At 43.9% G+C, this 25125-nt stretch overlaps 1 protein-coding gene across 2 annotated transcripts in view; it reads right to left on the reverse strand.

Annotated features, from left to right (window-relative positions):
* The window catches only part of UBE2Q2 (ubiquitin conjugating enzyme E2 Q2), a 47455-nt gene extending 23398 nt beyond the window's left edge, over positions 1-24057 (reverse strand). For both annotated transcript variants that reach the window (XM_033100108.1, XM_033100107.1), the window contains exons 1-5: positions 23653-24057; positions 14423-14521; positions 9294-9398; positions 3313-3369; positions 1264-1404 (exon numbers count right to left, since the gene is read on the reverse strand). In XM_033100108.1, the coding sequence (XP_032955999.1) occupies positions 1264-1404; positions 3313-3369; positions 9294-9398; positions 14423-14521; positions 23653-23829 (579 nt within the window). In that variant the 5' untranslated portion in view covers positions 23830-24057. The remainder of the gene's footprint in view (positions 1-1263; positions 1405-3312; positions 3370-9293; positions 9399-14422; positions 14522-23652) is intronic.
* Positions 24058-25125: the final 1068 nt, after the last annotated feature.

A 25125-nucleotide genomic window follows, 5' to 3' on the forward strand; every position in this document is an offset into this window, starting at 1 on the left:
TGCACCAACATCTGATCCTAAGACTGAATATGAACAGAACTATTTATCATAAGACAAAAACAATCGGAATGCCTTTTGATGAAAAACATTAATCGTGTAGAATTTTAAATGTTAGTAAAGCACACCACTTTGGGCGGGGGGGGGGGAGGTTCAGGTTTATAAAGATATTACTTCCCAGCTGTATGACCTAGAACACATTACTTAACTGGCTTAAAGCCCTCTTCATACCTGTAGATGAGGAAGAATATTTCACATAGTGGTATGAAGACTAAATGGGAAGGTAGATAAAGTTCAAATTACTTAGCTGAGTGTCTGTCATGAGAAAACATTCAATGGTTCTGACTGTAACATACAAACTGGAAGCAATCACAAGATATAGAAAGTATAGTACATATCATTAATTTAGATGCCACAAACTTTTTTTTAAGAATTAAGATAAGGCTTGGCTAAATTTCTGAATTGATAGAGGAAGTAAGACTGAAGGAGGGAAGAGTAATCTACCTGTTTACAACACTTGGTGTCTCCTTGCATAACAATTCATACCGTGTTTGAGAATCTGTGCCCAAGACAAAGGAACCACCCCCCCAAATTCATGGGCTTGATAAATGGCTTTAACACAAAGCAGTAGGTGAGTGGTGAGTGTTTGGACAGACAGCTAGACTCTCATGCTGGATGGATGTTTCTTCCCCTGGGCATTTTATATACCTCACTCTTAGTTATTCTTCATGGAGGTACAGACTGTCACCTTTTGGCACTGAGGAAACTGAAGCCATACAATTGTGTTTGTCACCAAAGTCAGTGTTCACTCCCCGCTGCTGCTTCACATAAAAGAAATGTTCGGTCCAAAGAAGAATTACTTTTGGTTTGGTCAGGGCAAGACAGACCAGATGGGCAGCTTCCTGGAGAGGAATGTGAATGACTTTGTAGGAGAGACTGAACTGAAGTATGTAGATCCCGTAAGAGGGTAAGCAGAGAAAGCAGCATAAACGGGCTGGGACGGGGGCATATACAGTGAATAGGAGGTGATTCAGGATGTAAAAGGCAGACGAACAGGGGAGAAAGTGGTTATCAACGAATGAGAGACATAAAACTAACTAAATAAAAATACTAGGGCAACAAACCATAAGGCTGAGTCAGTTGACAACCAAGACAGGGACGGAGGAGGGCAGTGGAGATTAATGGACGCTTTATATTTATTTATATCATTACCCGTAATTATTTTACTCCACCACAAAAGTCCAGGGTCTAGATATTTGCACATACATTTAGATGGTCTTGCCTTTGAGTCTTCCTAATTTTCTCTAATATTGCCAAATTTTCTTTTTCAATTCCTTCTTCCTCTGCCTTTTTCCCACTGATGGGCTCTTCTTCCTTCATCTCATAGTGGTCCAAGTCTTCTATATCCTACAAAAATTAGAAAAATGTAAGCTCATTCAAGCTTATGCCAAAAGTTATTATTCTTGACTCAAGAGAGAACAGGAAAGAAAATGTGTTCTACGGGGAGGGGTAAAAAGCCTTCACGTTGCCTTCAAAAGTTTCCCTCCTCCTTTTATACCTTTTATTGTGTTTAAAAACTGGGATCTCAGTTAAGTATGTTTAATAGCTTTACAAAGTCATAACCATTACCAAATGCATCACCTTTTAAATTTCCCATTAAGAGGAACTTTTGAAACAGTTTAGTGTCAAGGTATCAAGAACCTTACCTGTTCAGACTTTGTTCTTGTAACGCAACTTCCTGTCCCCATTGCTTCAAGCAGACTGGTTCACTGTGATTTCTAGACCAGGTCAGTGACCGCTGCCATCCAGACTCAACGGCCTTGCCCTTGGACTGCCCTCCTTCACCCCGTACTGCATTCCTTTCTCATGCGGACCCTGTGCGTGCCTCCTGTTTCGTGGAGGTCCCCTGCCCAGGTTTGCACCCCAGTCCCACCGTCCACTGGACACTTCCTTCACAAGTGCCCGCAGCCGGAATGGCTCCTCCTAGGCCTTCAACCTCCGGCACATTGCTATCCACCAATCTTCTCCTCTGAGCAGCAACCAGCACAGAACAAAATTCAGCACCACCTGTTTAAAATATTCTCAGCACACTATTCTCTGTGTGAGGCCTTCCGATCAACAGTCACACCTCATATAAACGTGTTCGTCCCGAATTCAAGACGTAGCCATCTGCCTTTTCTAGCCAACCAACCTTGCTTTCTCCATGACTCCAACACATGAGTCCTCTTCGCCCAGAAGGATGACACCGAAACACACCACGCCCAGGTTGTTCTGGGCCTTTTGACCACATGATTTCAGTTGCCTGGGATACCTTCTCCTCACTGGTACTAAGCTGACATCTCCAAAGTCCCCTCCCCATCTTTCTAGACTTCCCTAAATGGTGCTGTCCCTTCTTTCTAGCATCTTGGGAGGGAAAAAAGGAAGCTACATGAGCCCGTAGAGTACAATGCCCACTTCAGTGTACACTGGACCCAAGAAGAGGTGTTCTGCACGAAATGTTAGAAACCAACACTCCATCCCCAAAAGTCACTCTAATGGGACAATGCTAAGAATCATTTTTCTCCCAAACTCACAAAGCAGAACAAACCAACAACTATTTCTTTAGTTCCAAGGCACTCTAAGAAGCGTATTTTAGATTTAAAATTTGCAAAATCAAGAAAATAAGATAACAACCTGAACTGATTCTATGATCCAAAACAGAAAAATGTTTTAAAACCAAGACCATGGAACTCATACACTTTTTTATCTGCTCAATGTAAATACACAGACCTTCATTCTGAAGTTGGAATTTAAACACAGAGCTTCAGAACCTGAAAACCTCTAAAACTATCAATGACTGGCAACTAACCTGCCCTAGGCTCAATGCCTTTGGAATTTGCTCTATGAAATTCTTAGATGATTTTTCAACATGAGATAGTTAAATTATTTATCCAGCGAGTAGTCCCTGAAATGTTCTCAAATTCTCCTTTTATTCAAAAAAAAAAAAAACTTTTAAAATCTAGTTCTTCTCCTTAAAAATAACCAAATACAGGTTAAGTATTGATTACTACCAAATTTAAATATAATTTTAGTGCTAAATGTTAAGAACTCTTATTTTCCAGAAAAGCCAATCCAAAATTATCAGGTAAGCAATTTGCTCAAAAGCATACCATTAATTAGAGGTAAAGCCAGGTTTTAGAAATTATGTTCAATTCTAAATCCAATGTACTTTTCATCACTCTACACTAAAACTGGTTTATAAAGAAGACTGGAGAATTACTGAAATGTTCAAAATGGAGATATGTATAAGCTGTTGCTCTTCCACATAATACCTACTTCAGCCATCTCTTCCTCTTCCTCTTCTTCTGAAGTCACTTCTTCTGTTGTCCCATTCTGAAAAGGAACAGATAAGGACACACTGAGGATACCCGAGGACTTTAGGGACCAAACTATCCATCACCTGCCACTGCAGCTCCACTAACAAACAACTTACTAACCTGGAACGTTTACTTTTAAATCCAGCTTTGATTTAACACATATTTATCAGCTTTTTACAAAGAAATAATTCGGAACAATTCAACTTAATAGCTGCATTAGGAATAACAAAGGCATTGGTCAAATATAAAGGAAAACTGAGGAAAATTTTAAAGACATTCTAATTTAAAATTTAAAAAAACATTTCGCACATATGGCTACGTGTATAACATTAGTTATCTTCTTTCACTTAAAATAAATATCGCAAACTGTGGATTCCTTAAAATATCTACCTTCGAAAAGCCTGACTCTTTCCATAAATCCAATTGCCTTACATTTAAAAAGGTCAAGTGTGTTAAAAAGGAATAGAGACTGCACGAAATTAAAAATGATAAAATGACCATTTCACTAAACCTGATTTTTCACATGTTCTTTCCACAGGATACATGTACTTCTCTAAGAGACACCATTTATGGCTCGCTCACAATGACTCTGATGGGGCCTCAGGAACAGCCTTTACATCTGGTTTGGGCAGAGTTCAGGACCAGAGTGGATTCTCTGGGACACAGAACGTACAGTGAGTAGGATGTTTTCCCCAGAAATCCCTGCTGTATTTGTTCCAACTACGCTAGTGAGGACCACTCCCTCACACGAAGGCCTCCTCTCCTGGCCTCGCAGTGTAGGTGCCCGAACCCGAGAGAAGCCAGAACTGTCTTAATGGAACTAACGCGGCAGCAAAATCTCACAAGACGCTCATCTCTTCCTTTTGCTCAGGAGTTGGCAAGTCCAGCACCTCTCCATTCACAAGCCACAGGCAGAGCACAGGAGTGCAAACCAGGGGAGGAGGGTGGCAATTACTGAGGACACTGTTATCATTAACTGATACTGATCAATGGTATACTCATCTATAAATGAGCAGATAACCAAGTATCGCCAGGGATTTGAAGAAAACAAGCAATCTGAAAGAAAGGCAGCAAGTCAAACAAGCAGAACAAGTGACCTGAAGCATTATTAATGGAGGAAATAAAACAATAAAAAATTTAATTGTAATATTTAACAGTAACTGAGAAAAAATATAACCACAAAGTATAAAAAGATTAACATGCAATGAATAAGAGAGTTCTGGGAAATCAAAGATCTGCCCTTCTAAAAAAAAAAAAAAGAAAAAAGAAACACTCAGTAGAAGCACAATGGACTTAAATGAACAAAACATTGATGACATTCCCTTAGAGTGGGGAAAAGCAGATGGAAGTAAGAGAAGAGTTAAGAGAAATGGAAAGTAGGAGTACAGAAATCTCATATGCTTCCAGAAGACGGAGGGAAAGAAATAAGAGAAACAAATGCTGCCAAGCTAAAGACAGACCTCAGAATACCCAGTGGTTTAAATGCCCAAAGGGATACTGAAAAAGTGAAACCTGTAGCTCAGTTAGGAAAAACCATACCGGCTTCTAGAAGGAAAAAGTAAAGTACAGAGAGAGGAATAAGAATCAGACATGCATCAGACCTTTCATCAGTGACGATAAATACCGGAAGGTAAGAGTGTGAAGAACCTGGAAGAGACTCCATTATGACTTAGAATTCTGCATCTAGTCCCAGCAGGACAGAAGCCACACCTGTGTGTGTTCACCTCTGGTTCCTCACACCTACATGGAGTATTTACAGAGTCAGACAGATGTTTGTTGAATGAATAATAAAAACAGACAATGAGTATTCAAGGCACATTCTCCATACACATCCCCATAAATCCTTCCCAGAAAAGAACAGAGGACATTACTCAAGATGTTTTCCAGAGGGGACCGTGGGACACAAGAAACAGCAATCAGCAGAGGACCAATGGTTCAGTCTAAGCACTGCTGGTAATGTAGCTGAGAGGTGAAATCAGAGAAGAGCAGGGAAGGACCAGCGTGGGAAGGAGTCTGCAGCGCCAGCCACATTCCTTTTCTCCATCCGGGTGGCGGGGTGGGGACAAGGTGCTGGCTCCCGGGTCTCACTCTATCTGTTACACTAAACTTACGTTTATGTGTTTTTACACATATTACTTAGAACGTTTTCTTGTGAGATATAACAAGAGTAATATGAACAAAAGGTGAAACGAAACCGCTTAGGAAATAAACGTACTAACATTGACAACCTGTGCAATGAAGTCAAACAGTACTGAGAAGAAAGTGTCACCCCACATTTGTTAAAAAGGCAACTAAATCACACTGATCCAATAAACTGGAAAAGAAAAGGGAATAATTAAGAGCTGAGCAACGATGAAAATGAAAACGTTCGATTTCAGCAATAAAACTATGGGCTGATTCCTTAAAAAGACCAATAAAATGAAACAGACAAGCCTCTGTAATCAAGGGAAGGAAAACAGCTTTAGATGTGAAAGCGGATTATAACCACTGACGAAGACACAGAAAGTAAATACCCTGAGCATCTTTACAACATCTTCAAAAGTATGGGGGAAAGTGATCATTTTTTAGAATCTAAAATGACTAAAACTGACTGAAGAAATGGAAAGTCTGAACAGATTCAGACATACCTAGAAGAGATCAGGCTCAGACGTTTATTTAAACCAGGGTTTCTCAACCTTAAAGTACTGATATTTTGGGCCTGATAAATGTTTGTTGTGGGGGGTCTATCCTGACATTGTAGGATGTTTAATAACATTCCCTTTGTTCACAAAATGCCAATAGCATTCCCTGTCCCCTTCAGCCAGTTGTGACAATCAAAAAATATCTCCAGATGTTTCCAAATGTGCCATGGGAGGCAAAATTGCCACCAGTTGAAAACTGATTTAAACTGTCCTAGATTTTAGACAAAAAAAAAAGCTTCCCAAGTCATTTTATGAGCCTGCATAACACTGACAATGAAATGAAACCAGAGAGCATAAAAGGAAACGAACAAACAAAACTGTATTACAATCTCACTTTAATAACGAAGAAAAATCCAGAAATGAAATATTATCATATCCAATGTGCCCGGCCCCCGCATCTATACAGCTGCTGTTTATTATGGGATGATTCAAAATTAGAAAATTTCCTCATGTAAATTACAGTTATGTAATAGCCCCACATGGAATTATATGCAGTCATGGAAAACAAGGCAGACCTACATTGTTAAGTGAAAAACTTAAGTTGCAGACATTCCAGAGAAGGAAATTTGAACATAGAATATATATCTGTCCCATTTTCTCTCTTTCCTGAGGCTCCACAAGAATTACAGTGAAGAATAAACATAGTATAAACAAACAGTGATGACAGAAAAAGAAAGGAAGAGAATTCAGTCATGCTGCAAGGTGACAGACAGCAGGTGAAGGAGGGTAATGAATGCAGCGATCAAGCAAAGCCTTAAGCTGGAGATACAGACACAGGGAGGCTAGTTTGCCCCCCAGCGCCCTGCAGAGGCTCCAGACTCTGAAAAGCCAGGTGCACAGGACAGCAGGAGTGGAAAGGGCTGAGGCAGATTACAGACAGAACACGTGGCCCAGCCCCCAATGTACTGCTCGCCCACCTCCATAAGCAGAACCCAGGCAGACATATATCTATCTACCCAAAACAAGAGATTCGGAGGTTTCATGTCCAGAAACCTGAGTAGTTCCAGCCATCATTTATCATTATACCAGGAAATGGTGGGGGCAGAGGGGCTGGAAGTCAGCTTCAATTCCTCCTAAAAGCTATCAGTTGACAAGTCTTGGCCACAAAGAACTCCAATCAACCTTTCAGCACCTCTCTCAAATATGAAGGTAAAAAAGAGGAAGCAAAAAAATATATATGAATGGGCAACACAGAATAGATAGATATTAAGGAAAATCTTCAAAAAGAAAACTAAGACCAAATAAACTATTTGGTAAAAGTATTAAAGAGAAAACTGAGATGGCAGAGAGGGAGGGGACGAGAGCCCCAAAGTAACTCCTAAAGATACATATAACTAAATTCCAACTAGAAAACAATAGAATGCTATGAAAACGGAACAGGCAGAGAACAAGAAAAGGATCTTAGGACGCAGGGTTCATGTTTGAAGACCCCCAGCGAAGTGCAGCTCCCAGCATTCACCTGCTACACAGTCCCCCCACAGTCAACCCAGGCTGGCCCTGTGACTCGCTCTAACCAATTAGTGTGGTGGAAACAACGCTGGGCCAGTTCCGATCTGAGTCATAAGAAGGCCTGGCAGCTTCTGCATTTGTGCTCTTGGAAGCCAAAGACAAGAATTCTGATTAGCTTTCTGAAGAAAGAGAAGCCTCGTGAGAGGTCCTGGAGAATGAAGCGCCATCGCCAGACACAAGTGAAGAAGGCCTGTTGGACATGCCGGCACAGCTGTGTGTCCAGACGACTAGCCCCAGCTGCCATCCGCGCTGAAGCCAGCTTCGCCTAGTCCCCTCACAATCGTGGGACATAAGAAGCAATTGTTGTTTTAAGCCATTAACTCCTGGGGTAACGGGTTGAGCAGCAATAGATAACTAAAACAAAACTTAAAGTTATGACTGTCCTAATAAAATTTCCGAAAGTTCAAACAAGAGAAAATGTTCCAGAATTTGAAATGAAAAGACAGAGGCAGAATGTACAGATAATATCAGAGATACAAGGACTCGTGCGAAGAGATCTAAAATCCCATGAGGAGGCACTTCGAAATGAATGAAGAAAGAAAATGGAAAGGAGAGATGTGACAGAAACAAAGACAGAACATTTACCCGCAGAGAGAGATTCAAGAGTCCGGAGTAGAAAAGGCACACCTACACCGAGCTGCTGGGAATAATGAAAAAGACAGACCTTGGCTAAGTGCACGCTGCGATCTTTCAGAGACCAAGGGACAGCCAGGCAGACAGGAGTGAGACGGCGGCGTCAGGCGCAGCCCCGCCGGTGGTGGGAGGACGGCAGGCTGCACTGAGATGTTCGGGGACACTCACTTCCCATCGAGAAGTACATATTCAACCAAACTGTCAGTCAAGTGTGAGGTAGGCTGCGGGGGCACTTCACACTGACCGGGGACTCCCACACACCAGGCCCTGCTGAATGACACACCGCCAGCTCACATAACATGCACAGCCCCCCAAAACACAGACACTGCTATTTCCCCCATTTGCAAAAGGGACACTGACGCACACGTGACGAGGTAACTAGCCCAAGCTCATTAGGTAACAGCTAACAAGCCGCAGAAACAGGAGTCAAAGCTACTGTGGTCTGGCCACACCTTTGCAGAAGTGAGAACTCAGAACATGTCCCGCTCTCACGCTTTCTGCGAATGCACCTGAGAATGTGCTCAGGCAAAATGGAAAAGGTGAGCCAGGTAAGAGGCCATGAGATCGGGAGACAGTGGCTCTACTCTAGCAGACGACACAAGAACAACTGCGAGATGGCAGCTGTGCAGCCAGCGGGGCGAGCGCCCTGCCAAGACGGGTGAGAAGCAGCCAGGGCTCCAGGAGGGAGGGAGACCTCACCCCCTTCTGCACGGGAGGGAACGTGCAGCACGGTCACTGGGGTGAGGAAGGCATGCCTTACAAGCCTGGTCAGTCCGCACGCTCTCGGGCTGGGGCAGATCGCATCTGGGGTAAACCTTGCGAAGCACAGGCTGCGTAAGCAGATAACCTTCCAGGGGAAGGGGATGGCTCAGCACCCGCACCAGCACCCGTTACGGAAACCAGGAATGTTGTCACAGAAGGTGCTGGTGCAAGTTTGCCTGTCAGTAAATAGAGCAGCTCCGCAAAGTGACACGGTTATTTTCAGCTCCCACAGCAAAACAAACAAACAACAGAAACTAACTTCTAGATCAGCCGCATACTAAACGAAAAGGCATCTGGTTTGACTCCCACTTGGGACGCTTCGCTTAAGCTCTGCTCACCGGAGACGTTCCTTTACCTGACCCGCGGGCAGTGGTTCATCCAGCATCTCCACATCCAGGTGCTTAGGAAGGTGATACAATCTGCAGAGCTCACAAATCAACCACTTCAACTGCTGACGGAGCTACAAGACACAGTTGGGAAGTGAGCATTACGTGAAAGCACCCTTAGAAGATAAGAATCACGCTACAACTACGTACCGGGCCAGCAGGAAGTGAGAAAAATTTGTCACAGCTCAATGCCAGCCTGCAGTAACGTAGCAGTGTGTACGACACTCGGTTGGGGTGCGAGCAGAGGAAGTTACTGTGGCCTGAGAGCAGTCCTCCAGAGATGCCCAGGGAGGACGTCACCCAAAAGGCAAACGGGGCAGCTCTAGGCACTGTCCGCTTTTCAGGTGCTAACTTCTTGTCTTGCAAACATATAACTTCAGACAAGTACGCTAACACATTATGAGGCTACAAGAAACAGAGGCATTGTAGTTGCATGTGGGTTATAAAATTATTTATTCCAGTCGTACACATTGGGAAGTGCAGAGGCAACTGCAGTCTAGTGGACAGAGTCTCGGGCTCCAGACGACCTTGGAGAGCGCACCTGCCTCCCTGCAAAACAAGAATGCTCAGAACGGTAAACACTGAAGGACACCTGTGGAAACCCCTGGCACTGAGGCTCCTAAGTGTCTAAAACTGCAAAAATAACTCCTCAAGTCTCCATTTTCACATCCAGTTTTGTGAATACATTTGCTGTAAGAAGGTAAAGTTTGTGCGCACACATGCTTTTCATTGTTTAAAAATCTGTTGCCAATGTATTAGTTTAGCAATTATGGTTTAAGGAGAATGGTTAATATCAGCAGACTTGACCCGGAGCCGGTCAGGCACAGGAACCGATTCTTGGGCATCTCTGACCAAAGAAAGTGGTGGAGACAGAGAAGCAGGTTGATGCAGGACTAAGGAAACACACACGATTGAATGGGTCCCACAAAGCCAGGAACAAGCCTCTCCAAAGAGGACAATGAGGAAAGTTGAGCTGAAATGTAGGATCAAAAAATACGCTCCAGCTTAACAGGCAGCAAATCCCCCTGTGGATCTGTCATCCATCCAATGAGCCCTCACTTGTGCTACGCATATAACAGAGAAGAGGCAGGTGCCTGACTGCACACAGACCCCGGCGCCCCAGGCCTGGCACACAGGAGCTGCAGGAGTGTGGGAGAGGCAGCCTGTGGGGGCTCACACCAGGCAATCAGAACAGGGCACTATGTCCTCTGGGAACTTCAACTTTATGCTCCCCCAAAAAAGTGAGGGATGGCAGGAAGAAACTAAGGCCATGGGGAAAGATTTAAGAAACCTTTAGAAGGTAGGTGGAAACTTCCCAGATAGTTTGGGGTGGGGGGTGGTCAGGAAACATTGGGATAAAAAGGGACTCTAAGACAGTTCCTAGGATCAGGCATGGGGGACGAGTTTTGTTGCTTCATTTTGTCCCATAACAATCAGAGAGAGGACAACTGAGGGGAGACACGCTGGGGTCATGGGGTGCTAGGACACAGGTAAGTTTACATGTTATCATTTGGAACCAGCGTGGCACAGCCACTGAGAGGCCCCGGATCCATGCAGTACACAAACAGATGAAGTGTGATTAAAAAATATGGTGAATGTTTAAAGAAAAAATTATTACAGTAAAAGACACATTGCCATTAATCTCCCTCAGAATACTCCCCCTCGCTTCAAACACACTTATCCCATCGTTCTTGCCACTTTCTGAAGCAGTTCTGGAAGTCTTTCATGAGTGTCTTTAGTTGCACTGTCGTGGCTGCCTCGATGTCCTGAATCTATTCAAAACGTTTACCTTTCATGGTCATTTTGACTTTAGGGAAGAGCCAAAAGTCACACGGTGCCAGGTCCAGTGGATAAGATGGATGAGAACACACTGTAATGTTTTTATTTGACAGAAATTGCCATACCAGAAGCGATGTGTGACATGAAGTGTTGTCATGATGGAAAATGAAAACGTTTGCCCATTTCTCAGGCTGTCTCTTAAACGCTCATCGTTTCTTAAACACTCTAATAAGCCCTTACACTATTCAGAGTTCACCGTCATGTTCCTGAGTACTACTCAGCTTGCACAATTCCATCAAGGTCAGAGAACAGAATTAACATCACATTGATGTTACGAGCAGCATTCACCGTAGTTTTTTATCACACCTCATATATGGGTTTGAAACTCAGGAGATAGATTCTAGCTAGAGACACAAATTTAGGAATCCCTGGAATATAGGTCATGATCTAAGTAACGGGGATAGAAGAGACTACTCGGAGAAAGCACAGAACGAGAAGAAAAAGGCAGACCAGGCAGGGCGATAAGATAAAACCAGGACACAGAGACCTGACGGAAGTCCTCACTAAACGATCTGTTCCCAGAAGGCTAGACTATGACTCACATTTTGTACCCACCACTTAGCACAGAGCCTGGCACAGAAATCAGTCATTTCTTTAAGAAATACTTTTCTGTGTTCTACTACTGTTTCCTGTGTGGACAACGGGAAAAGTGTGTATAAATCAGCAGAGCACAGATTTTTCACAACACTGTGTACAAAAGTGCCCAGATTACAGACAATACTCTATGCCTCACTTTTTCACTTAGTGTGGCTTGGAAAGTTGTATGTGCTCTTGTGAAAAAACTGGCTGCCTTCTTTTAAAGACAACATAATATTCTATCATTAAAACTATACACAGTGATTTTCATTCCACCACCTCTTTATTGGTAGGCATTAAACAACACATTTTGAATGTGGGAATGTTTCAACAAGGGAAACACCAACAGTACCCAAAGCTGCAGAGAGATCAATTTTAGGACTGAAAAAGGAGTCACTGGATTTGGCAACTAAAGATGAAAAAGTTTAGTGTGGCGATGAAGGCAGAATCCGGATTATAATGAATTAAGTGAATTAACGGTGAGGAAATAGAGCTTATTCTGCCAGGAAATGAGGTTATGAGCCAACGGGCAGAGATTGTAAGAACGAGTGGGGGGCTGAGGGCTTTTTCTTGTATGTCAATGTATTTACTTTTTAATACAATTAGACCCAATTTTATATCCTATGTTATTTTACTTTATGAGCATTGTTTTGATGGACTATTTTAGACACTGAAAAGGAACCCCATTCCTTTCTACTATTACAAAGCGTCCACCTTTCCACCTTTCGAAAAGGAGCGGCGGGCAGCTCAGCGGCCACGCTGCACTCCCCGCTGTCCTGTCGCCCCCTGCTGGAGATGTGAACCTGTGTCGTCCGCATTTTAATTTTTACCTCTGCGTTTTAAGGCTCTCGAGATTAGCCTTTACTCTTAAAATAGTCTTTAAATTGATGTTCTTCTGTTCTTAATTTTAAGAATAGATGTGTTTAAACCACCTATAACTTATTTTGACAAAAACCTGAGGTAAGACTCAAATGGTCAGTTCTCCCAATAGAATAATCTAGCCTTTCCTTATTGAGTATTTTAACTCAATTGAACTTATTCTAAATTCTCAATTGCATGACTCTGTTTCTAAACTCCTATTGCCTTTATCTGTCCAGTCCAGTGCCAGTACTCAGTATTTTATTTAATATCTAGTTGGACAAGTCTCCTCATTACTTTCTTAAATTTCATTATTATTTTTTATTATTTACTCTTCAAAACAAAGTTTAGATTCATTTTGTCAAGTTCCAAATATAAGTCTGTTTGAATTTTTACTGGACTTGCATTCAATTTATAAATTAACATGAAGCTATGGAGATAATCAACAAATTTATAATATGGAGTCTGCCCATCTAGGAACACAGCAGTCAAATGTTTCATTGCACTCAGCAAATTTTTGTAGTTTTCTTGATACATGACCTGTGCATCTAAGTTTATTCCTAGGTACTTTTAAAAATTTAACTGTAATTGTCAACAAAATAACTTTTTCACTACATTTTCTATTTGATTATAGCTAACATTCGGGGAAATTATTGATTTTTATATAACAGTTTTTAGCCAGTTATCTTAAAAACTGTTTTTTCAGATAATTCCTTAGGAGTTTTTTTTTAGGTAAACAATTTTGTCGCCTGCAAATAATGATTGATATTTTTCTATAAGGACTTTGTGAAATCATGGAAAAATACAATGATACTGTTAACTTTAAAAAATGATATAAAACTGTATAGAATATGAGTTCAACTATTTAAACATATTTATAAGAATATATATATATATATATATATACATATATATATTATACTAGCAAAGGAAAAATACAGCATGTCAACAATGGTTATTTCAGGTTGAGAAATTACAGAAGAATTTTATTTTCCCTTTTTTTGGCTTTATTTTACTAGTTCTCTCACAATGGTCACTTATTAGTTTTATAATTAAAGAAAATAGGCTTTCAATTTTTTTGTAAAATGGAAAGTTACATTCCTTATATATTGAAAAAAAAACACCTTTTTATTGTATACCTTTGGCTTTTACTGCAGTTACAGACTCGTGGCAGAAAAAGCAATTCCCTAACACAAGCGTGGTGTCGTTCTATCATTATGTCCGCTCACTGCCCTGTGGTCTTTCCCCCTTTCCTACTCTCCCCACCTTTGCTAGTGGTCCCTACCAAGAATGCCTGCTTAGCATTAGGGATAGAGACAGTGGAAATGAAATGGCTGTGTGCCATGTCAGAGGGGTAGTGGATGGGGGGAGGGGGTTGACACAGTGTGAGGGATATAAATGATAAACGTCTATGTAGTACTAAACAAACTCATAGACAGAAAAAAAATACACAAAGGTTTGTTTGGAAATTTGTCCCTTGTTTCTTTACAGCCTCATCCAATGCCAGCATAAATAAAAGCAATGAATCATTTTAAATTAAAAAAAAAAAAAAGAATGCCTGCTTAGTTTAATGGTTACAATTCATGGAAAAGAGACCATCTAATTACTGATCCAAATTAAGACTATACCTGTGGGGAGTAAAAAGGAGAAACCAGGAAGTAAATAGAATTTGAAGTACTAAAACAAAAACAAAACAAAGCATATAGTCGTTAGTTCCTCTAAGGTTATCAAATAATCAATAATCAGGCTCTTATGCCTTAACACTTAGGTTCTATATACAAGGTTCATGAGAAAAAAGAGAAAGTCGTGTGGCTTATTTTCTTACCATGTTGTTCTTTGTATCTTCTAGACGTTCCAGAACTGATGTCAGATTTGGGTCATCAGAGTCCACAAACCATATTGGTGAAGAAGATGGGTAAGATTCCTGTTACAGAGACACCTCGTTAGACACACTTATGACAGACTAACCACTAACTGGTGAGATAAGCACAGATTTAAGTCAAATCAGGGGAACAAAAGCGACACATTAAAATCCATGTGTGGAGAAACAAATTTCTTTTTATGGATTTAAAAAACAACAACAAATGTTTTATGGTTTAATCTTGCCTGCTCCATGTTACATAATTTGTAAATCTAAAGAAAAACAAAGGACTTTATCCAGTAAGCAGTATGATTTAAAACAAACGTAAGAGAATACACTGCAAAAGTTATGTTTTATCAAAAGCAGAAAAAAGTGGTATTCAAGCACTGGGAAGATGAGCGTCCTTTCTTTACAAAGAATGGCCTGGGTTCTCAGCTGTAATATATATAAGGACTTTCAACATCTTGAATCATAATAAATCTCTCAAAAGGCAAAAACAAACAAACAAACAAAACACCTAACCTTGAAGTACAATCTAGACTTAAACCATACTCCTTTTGCCTTTTTAACAAAATAGCTCTAAATGAGATCTTTGAATTTTCAAAGTAAAGCAGAAGAGTGCATACCTAGACACGTTTTTAAATCCTTACAAATGCTAAAAATCTTCTATTCACTATACTTCTTGCTTTCTAAGTAGTGTAATTATAGAAGTTACTTTTGAGATTTTTCTCCATCAGAAAATTGGCCCTAAAATCAATCCCATTTAATTTTTCCTGTTTCCTAATATTTTTCCGTCCCTTCTGAGATTGTAGGGAAGAATGTAGTTTCTAAAGGAACATATTTCGTAAATGAGGTTAGGATTACTTCTTAACTACAGCCGGGTTAGAGGGCAGGGGGAGCCGGACAAAGCTGCCACCGGGCCAGTCAGCTCTCAGTGCCACAGGAGTGGGGTTTGAGTCAGGCCCTCTCCTGTACAGCCACTGTCTGTGAGCTACAGCTCACAGGTCAGGGAAGTTCTGGAACACGAGTAGGCTGCAGTGATGCCAACCTCCTGGTATTCACACGTGTACACGTCCCTCCCCAGACCTACTGACTGACTTCTAGCAAACACAATACAAGAGTAACGGGCTGTCTGTCATCTGTAACATGAGGTACACGAAGATGAGAACTTCTGTCTCGGTCACCCTCTCCTGCTCTTTCACCTGCTTCCTCTGATGGAAAGCAGCTCCCTATGGAGAGGCGCACCTCCACACTGGCAAGGGGCTGAGAGGGGCCCCACGTGGCCCTCAGACCAACAGCTGCGAGCAGATGAACCCCACAGCACCCATGTGAATGGCCTGGGGCAGACTCTGGCCAACACCTTTGCTGCCCCGGGGAGAGCCCACCCAGGTGGGCAGCACATTGCTGACCACAAAAACTGTGAGATCACCTCTGTTGTTTGAAGCTGCTAAGCTGGTTACCGAGCAGTAGGTAACTAATTCAAACCCCATGAAATCCCCTCGCACAAACTGAGTATTACCAAGACAAGCTTCACTACATATACAAGCTTCAATACATACGTATTTTTAAAAGTATGTGTTGCTTTCAATAAGTTAACAAACTAAGCATTACATAGTTTCCTACTAACAGACATTCACTCTGTTCATTTGTACAGCTTTCTATTATAAATTAGGGAAGAGCCGTTAATATTTGGTATTAGCTGCAGAACAATTTGGCTCTAATCATGGAAAAACAACAATTTTCCAGAAACACAGTTTTAAGGAAGAATTGCTTTGAGAACTATAATCCCAATTGTAATACAGTTGAAACCACAGAAACTGAATATTTTTAAAGTATTTTACCAAATGTTCTTTAAAGAAAAAAATGATACTGAAGTAGGACATCATTATATCTATTCAGTAGTGGTTTGTTTTTGTACTAATCTCATTTCTCTTAACTATTCTCATTTTCCCAAACCTCTTTACAGGCTAAACAGCAAACTATCTTCAAAATTAATCCTGTTTTTAAAGAAAACTACTTATTGAGTATTGCGTTTTCTTCTTTAAATTCTTCAGCCTACTTTGGGAACATATCGTCTGGACCACTTTCCTTGCTTTAGTTTTGTGTTTTATTTAGCTTTAGAAAACACTAAGCTAAATTTAGAACTTCATTCTATAGATTGTTGTTTGTCTAGTAAACTTCTACATAAGCAAAATAAAATATGTGAATTGTTGCTCTGGACTAAAATCCCTCAAAACGATAGTATGAAAATTGCACACACAAAAAAAAAACCGAGAGAGAGAAAGCGATCAGTTACTAGGTATGACATGTTTTCCTAATCCTGTGCAGGAGAAGACACGATATACAGTAGGTCTGTCTGAGCAACTTCGTCACCAGTTCTCAAAGCGGGGCCGGCCCTGCGATCCCAACTCTAAACCATTTCTACAGGAATACCAAGATGTTAGCTGCCCTTTTTCACTGTATTGACCTTGGCAGGAGTGGTGCAAATGCCATGATGCGACCTGAGACAGTGACAACCATACACTGCTTGTAGCCATGGTATTCTTCACCGCCAAGCATTCGGAGAAGGAGGAGAAGAAGGAAGAGGAGGAGGAGGAGGAGGAGGAGGAGGAGGAGGAGGAGGAGGAGGATCTTCATTTACAAATGTCTGTGACGCAGCAGTAAAGTGATTTTACTAAATCTCAACCCTTCCATGTGTATGTTTCATACTGAAAGTGGCGGAGTGGGGACCACACATGAGCACCCCTGCAGCACCCAGGTGTGACTGAGCTGTGAACTGAATTAACCAACCACTTTTTTACTTGAAAGGATGACTGACAAATAATCGTCATTCCAACTTGGGGTTTTTGACAGGCATTTTCTCAAAAAATGAATGAAAAGAAACTGTCATTTCAAGGAGAGCAAAGGGCAGTATTTATTGCCAATAACAAAATTCAAGCTTTCAAGCAAAAATTAGAATTCTGGAAAACCTCTATCTACTACTGTAAGCTTGACAGCTTCCCAAGAGTATTCTGAAGAGGTGGATGGTGATATTAATGAATATAAGGTTTTCATATTATATAATGACATGTACCAACATTTAGACGATTTCAGTGAATTAATATTTTCCAAATGACCAATGCATGATGACATAATATCATGCAAGGATACAAGACTCACTCAAAGTTCAAGAAAGACCAACTGTTTGTGGAGTATCAAAAAAGAAATCCAAAATTATCTAAAACATTAAAATACTTCTTTTTGCAACCAAATACCTGTGTGAAGCTTGATTTTCTTCATATTATTTCAACCAAAACATATCACAACAGATTGAATGCAGAATCAAATGACAGACCAGACAGTAGAGATTTATAAAAAAATGTAAAATTGTGCCACTATTCTCATTAGAACTTTTTCGTTTAAAAAGCATGGTTTTTCATAAAAGCACTTATATTAAATGTAATGAGTTTATTTTAATGAATTACTTTTTTAAATATTTGTTTTGATTTCTAGTGCTACATATTAATAGATGATAACCTACATAAACAAAAGCTCCTCTGCCCCTCAATACATTTTAATGGTATAAGGACATCTTGGCCCCAAAAGCTTTGAGAACTGCACCTTTCCCCGACCCCTCTCCCCCCTCCCTCAGAACTTCCTCCTGGGAAGCAAAACCCCTTCACCATTCTACACCAGCCTATGAAGCTCCACTGGGACTACTCATCCCCCGCCTTCCCATCTTCCCACCCCCTTCCCTCGACCCCAAACCTGGTCACAGGTCCACCTGCCCATTCAATCCCAGTGATGTGCTGTCAGCTGGGCTGAGCCAGGCAAACCTGGGTCTCTGGGACCAGGGCTCTCTGTTGGGTTTGAACATGTGGATTCACAAGGACAGCGTTGGCCAGCCTGGGGTTGCCAGCATTTATCTTGCCAAAACAGACAGGATTACATGAACCAAGCTATTTTCTAGAAGGTCACAGGTATTTATACTTTCCGCCATGACTGTGAGAACGCCCATGTCACTGCACATTCTCTAAAATGTTTACTAATCTGGTAAATAGAAGCTAATACAGAATAGAAGGAAAACAAGTTCCTATACAATATAATTTGTTACAACAGCTGCAGAAACCAGTTCATAAATAAGAATGGAAAACTTACAGGTAAGTTTCAAAGAACATTACCTGTATGCACAAGGGCTTAGCTCTAGCTATTAATGTGCAAAGCATTAATTAAAATAGGCAAAAAACAGAAGCACCTTTACGTCCGATACCAGAAGACATGGCTGACTCGTGCTGCAGTCCCGCAACAGAACTAGTTCATAGCCACTGAAACGTTGTGCTGTCCTGGTGTGAGGCAACACAACTCCAGGTCAATCCACCAACCTCTCTGTCTGTCATTGCTTAAGAAAAGGAGTGTCTGTCGTTTTCAGAAATAACTTCATATACCTATTTTCCACGCAAATCCACCAAAAGACCAATGTGTGGCTCTATGCCAAGCAAGCCAGAAAAACTGCTCCGTGTGTGGTACCGTGTGTGGTATTTCCAAATGACCGACACGGACATCTCCAAGGAGTTCAGAACTTTCTGAAAACGGATGCACATGCTTCTTGTCACAGGGTCAGAGGTGTAACAGCTGAAATTCTTCTGGAGACCAGGTATGTGACACATTACTTCCACACTTTGCTGTTCAATAAATGTGGGGTGGAGAATGAAATAAACTGGCAGAATTACCACACAGTACCTTAATAAAATGCTAAATGCTCTGACAACATTTAAAAAAAAAGTTAGAAAGAAAGGAAGAGAAGGAGGGAGAGGGAGAGAGAGGGAGAGGGAGAGAATTTCTCCCTGCCAATCATTTTACAAGCAAACAACTAAGTGTTTAACATGACCAGAGCCCACAGAAGCAGAGTAAAAACATTAACACTTGGTAAAAGAAAAATGTATGCATATCTCTGTGATCTGAAAAATACTAAGTGTTGTAAGCAGCAAATTACAGCTGATCAAAACATCACTGTAAGTGACCTGAGGCGGAGAAGACAAAGGTGCTGAAGAGGGTCCCGAGCACCATGGCTCAGGGGGCTCCGTCTACCAGGACGACCGACCACTCAGAAGACCACACAGGAGGACACTGTTACATCGGCCTTGGGGAAGGGGACCCCAGCTTCATCACTCTGGCTCTCCAAAGCTTTGCAAGTGGCAGTGACTGTTTCAATTCAAACTCCAGCCCTCAACCAGCTGACATTTATCTAATACCATCCTTTTCCAGGTCTAAGGAAGTTTAACAAAAAAATCAAGTGACTAAGGGATACACCATTCATCCAAGGGAAACCTAAGTCTCCTCTTCGTATATCTGTCCCTTTCAAGGAAGGGCATGAAAAGGGGGTTGAGGGAGGATAGATAACAATGACCGGGAATTTGACTCTATATTATAAATTGGTGAGATGACTGAAAACAATGGCTCCTCTGGCCTGAAAGGACCACTTAGGTGCTTAACGTGGTATTTCCAAACGGTTCTCCAGGAGTTCAGTCTGGAAAGGGAATCTGTCCCAGGAGGGAGGACCAAAGAAAAGGTCTTGGCCTCTGTAGTCAAGTTTCATTCATTATTTCCTTTGTATAACCTTAGCTGGGCTACTTGTTATCAGTGTCAAGACTAGAAACACCAGAAATTAAGAAACTGACAGCATTGATTTATTTCCCATGAAAAGCTATTGTAAAGCATTTTCAGAATAAAGTGTTTTTCTGCCACAAACGACATCACCATTTGTATATTTCCAGAGAATATGATGACTGCTAGTTTTCCTGTATATGCTCTCATGTGGGGCAAGAAGTATCTATTTTATAGGAAAAAACAAACAAACAGCAAAAGAAGTGATTTACTTAAGGACCCAACTAGTAAATAAAGAAGGAAACTTTTTCTCTTTCCTAAACTCAGAGCTCTAACATTTTTAAATTTAGTATTAATATCTTGCTGTTGGAGAGGAGTAGGAACTTTTTGGCAATGATGAATAGAAATTTAATTAAATAACAACAAAAGTTCCACCACAAGTAGCCTGGCAAATAGCCACTCATGCAGAAAGAGAAATAATTTATGCTACACAAATAATAAAGTATGAGGTTTTGTCTACCAGCTAATTTACTTCCAGGGGAGCAGGGGGGAATGTTTCACTCTAAAACAGCAATTCCCTACCAAGAGTTCCCAGATGCCAAGAAGTCCATCAAAGGAGTACCGAGTCGCCAAGTTCTGTTACATATTTCAAAGGACTAAAAGAAAGACATGCTAGTAGTTCCCAATAAGGCTGCCCAGGTTTCAAACAAGTGGCTTTGTGGTAGGTGTGATCCTCACAGCTGGATGGATGTTACGTAGCACTGGCTAGCAATTATACCTGTTTATTGAGAAGGGAAAGCAATACTTAAGTTTACATGATAATCTTTCCTAGCAAGAGTTCACTGAACACAAGAATTAAGAAAGATTCCTTAAAGTTGAAAACAGCTCCCTTTTGCCTTCATACTTAAAATTAGGACAAATTTACAAAACAAAAAAATTTTAGCTCAATTCCCTTAGCCTAGAGAGTGAAATATCCATGTTCTGTTTTGTTTTTTACTTCTTAAAATTGTCTTTCATAAGAAGCTGACGTTAAATTATAGATTTCCTATCAAGCCCTCAATGACCTTTTATTTATGCACTATCGACATCACTATCTTGTTGTCACCTCTGCACGTTTGACCAACTCTTGGCAGTGAACTTACACAATAGATAAGATTTTTGTTCAAATAGAATATAGCTAGAATGGTGACCATATAGTGAATGGAACAAATATTTACTCAGCATTTACTGAGTGGAGGATGAAAAGCATAATTATAGAATATTCTCCCCTGCCACCATTAAAAAAAAAAAGACTTGAAAAAAGACAAGCATCCAAAACTATTATAATAGAACACAAGAAAACATAACCAAAGCAGTAAATAGAAAGGACTTATGGAAGGGATGAAGAGGAAATAAATATCAGCCTGACCTGAAGATGACCAGAAGAGCCTTGAGAGACAGTCAGACACTGAAAGACGTGCCCCATGGGACAAACTGCTAAAGCAGAAGCCCGAAAGGACAGGCGCACAGGGTCTTTAGAAGATTATCAGGAATTAGCATGCATCACTCAAACACTACAGCAAATGCATAAGGATGCTTCTTGGTAAACATGGAGAAGACAGGGCCTGGCATGGAGAGCTTAATAAACACCTGGTGTAAGAGGAATGTTAAAGAACAGATCAAACTCATTATTATTATTTTTAAAGAGCTGTAACTTTTAGAGAAAAGCAAATCACAAACACAGCAGACAGGTCCTGACAGTTGAAATCCCACCCCACTTTTTCCTTGCTCTTTCCCCTCTAAGAAAATGGTATCAACATGAGCAAGTCATTTTAACACAACACTCCTCTCTGCTTAAAGAGGCTTCATCTTTGAGATACACACTGAAAAGTGTACAGATGAAGTGATATGTCTGGAATCTACTTCAAAATAACCAAAGGAGGGTGCAGATGAAATAGGATTGGCCAAAGGTTTATCACTGTTGAGGCTGGGTGCGTGGAAGTTCTCCACACGATTTGACGTGTATGCCCGTCCAAGTACGCGGAGCAGGTACGTGCACGACAACCACCTTCTGCCGGGTATCATGACGCAGTGGCAGCTCAGTTCGAACAGTGCGTTAGTAGTTCCGTTAGACTAGTTCCCACCAACGCTGCATCCATTGGGCGCCTACTGCACTCACTGCATTTCCTAACCCAGGTCGCCACGCAGGATCTTTGCGGGCAGACGCAGAATCCTAGCAGCCTCCAGTAAGGTTCTCCACGGGGCACTGCTGGCATCTGAGGTGGCACGACTCTGTGGTGGTGGACCGCCTGATCGTACAGGACATCTAGCATCCCGCTCCCCCGGTACTAAATGCCAGCACAGCAGCACCAGCATGTCACCCCCATGGGGACAGCGACGCGCTTCACATTTCCTAATGCCACCCACTGTAGAGAACCACTCTAGTCCTGGATGGCAAATATTTTCCCAAGTGAGCTGAGTAACTTGGTGGTCCCCACAGCCTACAAGTTCAGTCTCCTGTCACTGCAACCAGCCCTACCTTTTGGGGGCTGTCCCCAACTTCCATGAGAATAGTCACCACTGGGCCAGTCTCCTGCTGAGAAAACCTGCACCTGCCAAATCCTGGGCTTCTCAGGTCACTGCAACTGCTCTCCTGCCCAGCAAAGCACGTTTTCCCAGCGGCGGGGTCTTTTCTGCCAGAGTCCTCAGCCTGAACCGCCCTTTTGGTGCCTCACGAAGTCTCCTCACCTGCACTGCCCGCCGCCTCAGAGCCTTCTCCGAGGTGCCGCCAGCCCAGCAAAATCAAAACGGGGTGCTGTCTCTGGCTTTCCCAGTGACACACAGAGCGGGGTCCCAGCTCGTCGTGTTGGCGGGTTCCCCCACCCCGCCCAGCGGAGCTCTGGGAGCAGGGGCTCCCGCCCCACCCTGCAAACGGTCTGGGAGCCTGAGGGGCTCGGGGACCGGGTCTCTGCTCAGGACAGCGCCCGACTCACGTCCTGGGGAACACACGTCTGCTCCCCCAGGTGGCATCCCTCAGTGTTCGCCGACTTCACGGGAGGGAGGCAGGGACCCTGGCCCGGCGTCACAGGCACGGAAGCCACCACCAACCCCGCTGCAGCCAGGAGCAGTCTGCAGCGCGCACCGGCCACAGAGGGGCCCCAACTTCCCGCCTCAGCCACCCCTCCGAGCCCGGGTCTCCGAGCCGCTCTGCTCCGGGAAGACTGAGCGCACGGGGTCCTTCTGGCTCGGGGACAGGAGCGCACGTTGTGGGCGGCAGCCTGTCCTCACCTGCAGGCCCTGCACCTGCGGCACCGGGCGCGCCGCAGCCCCTCACACCGTCCGGTTCGGTGTCAACTTAAAGTGCTGCGGGACAGCGCGCGGCCTGACGGACTGCCGAGGGTCGGTCCCCTTCCGCGCCGCCCGCGCGCCTCAGCGCGGCCGCCGTCCCCGTCCCTTCGCCTCCCGTCACCTCCCTCACCCCGGCGGCGACCCGGCCGCGAGGGGGCAGCGGCCCAGCCCGGGGACGCCGAGGCGGCGCCGCCGGCCCCCGAGCCTCGCGCGGCGGCGGCCTGGCGTCTTTGTCCCAGCCCGGCCCCGGCCCCGGTTCCGGCCACGGCCGGGCCCCGCCTCACCGTGATGTTGCAGTGCAGCGTGAGCGGCGGCGCCGGGGCCGGGCTGCCGGGCGGCCGCGCCAGGAACTGGCAGTGCAGCTCGTCCAGCTTCCAGCTGACGATGCGGAACCGCTCGTGGTTCTTGTGGAAGATGGACGCCAGGAACTTCAGCTCGGCTTTGAGCCCCGACACCGACATCCTGGCCTCATCTCCGGCGGCAGGGAGCCGGGCCCGCGCCGCCGTCACGGCCGGAAGATGGCGAGGCCGGGCGCCGGGGCCTTGGGGCGCAGGGACGGCGGGAGGGCAGCCGGGCAGGCGGGCGGCGACGGCCTTTGTAACCGACTCGGCCGGCTGAAGGCGGCGGCCCGCGGCTTAAAAGGGCAACCGCGACCCCGCCCGCCTCCCGCCGCCAGGAGAGGGCTGCCCGCCCCGCCCCGCCCCCCGGCGCGCCCCGCCCCCTCGCGCGCCCGCCCGCGCGCTCCCGCCAGGCACGCGCGCGCGCCCGGCGCTCGCGCCCGCGGCTCCCGCCTCCGCCACGTCGGCGCGCCGCCCGGACCCCTTAGCGGTATCGGCCGCCGGCTGCCTGCGGGCCCTGGCCGACGCCCCCTCCTCGCTCGCACGCGCGCCGTCTACCGAAGGCGACGACTGGGCCCCGTCATGTCCCACTTGCCCTTGTCCGCGGCCTCTGTTCATTCACTCTGCGTTCATTTCCTCTCAACCGCCTGAGCCTCTGGCCCGGCTTCCAGCGGGTCGTAACCCCGTCCGCGCCCACGGAGGCAGGGTTGCCAGGTTCCAGTCAAGTCCCAACTCAGATGTCATCTCAGACCCGGCCTCCCCGACCCCGCCATCCAAGACAGCCACCCACTCACCCAGTGTCCACTGTTTCCTCTGCACCTATCGCTGTCCGATATTTTTCCTATTTCTTTGCCCACTGTCTCTGCCCAACACGAAAGTCTTATTCCGGCCCAGATCCCCAAGACCTTTACTATATGACACCCAATATGACTGCATGGACGCTGCTATGGGACCCCCAACATTAACACAACCCCTGGCACATTCCAGGTGCTCCAAAATCGGGCGAAGGATGCCCAGCAGGGCAAAGGAGGACGACACTACTGGGCACCAGTTAAAGTGTGTTTAGGACCGAGTGCCAGAGGCAGGGCCCAGCTGACAAGGCTTTCTGCTGGGTTTAATGCTCTGCTGTACCATTTTGAAATGCCTCATTTTTCAACAAGTGGCTCAGCATTGTCCTTTTACACTGGTCCTGACTCCAGGTCCCTAGCCCTCCACTTCATGATGCACCGAGGGGCTCTGGTCTCCTGGTCTTTTAGCTGACAGAATGAGGATCCACTGTCACTGAGTCCACTAAATGAGGAACATTTTAAACGTTTTTATTTACTTCTGAGATGTTGTATCATGATCTTGTGCTCCGTAGCCATTCTCACAGACCCCTTTGAGAATCTCATGAAAGCTATCATCCATTTTCCCAGGAAA

Source organism: Rhinolophus ferrumequinum, chromosome 28 (genome assembly GCF_004115265.2).
Source record: "Rhinolophus ferrumequinum isolate MPI-CBG mRhiFer1 chromosome 28, mRhiFer1_v1.p, whole genome shotgun sequence".
Taxonomy (NCBI): Eukaryota; Metazoa; Chordata; class Mammalia; order Chiroptera; family Rhinolophidae; genus Rhinolophus; species Rhinolophus ferrumequinum.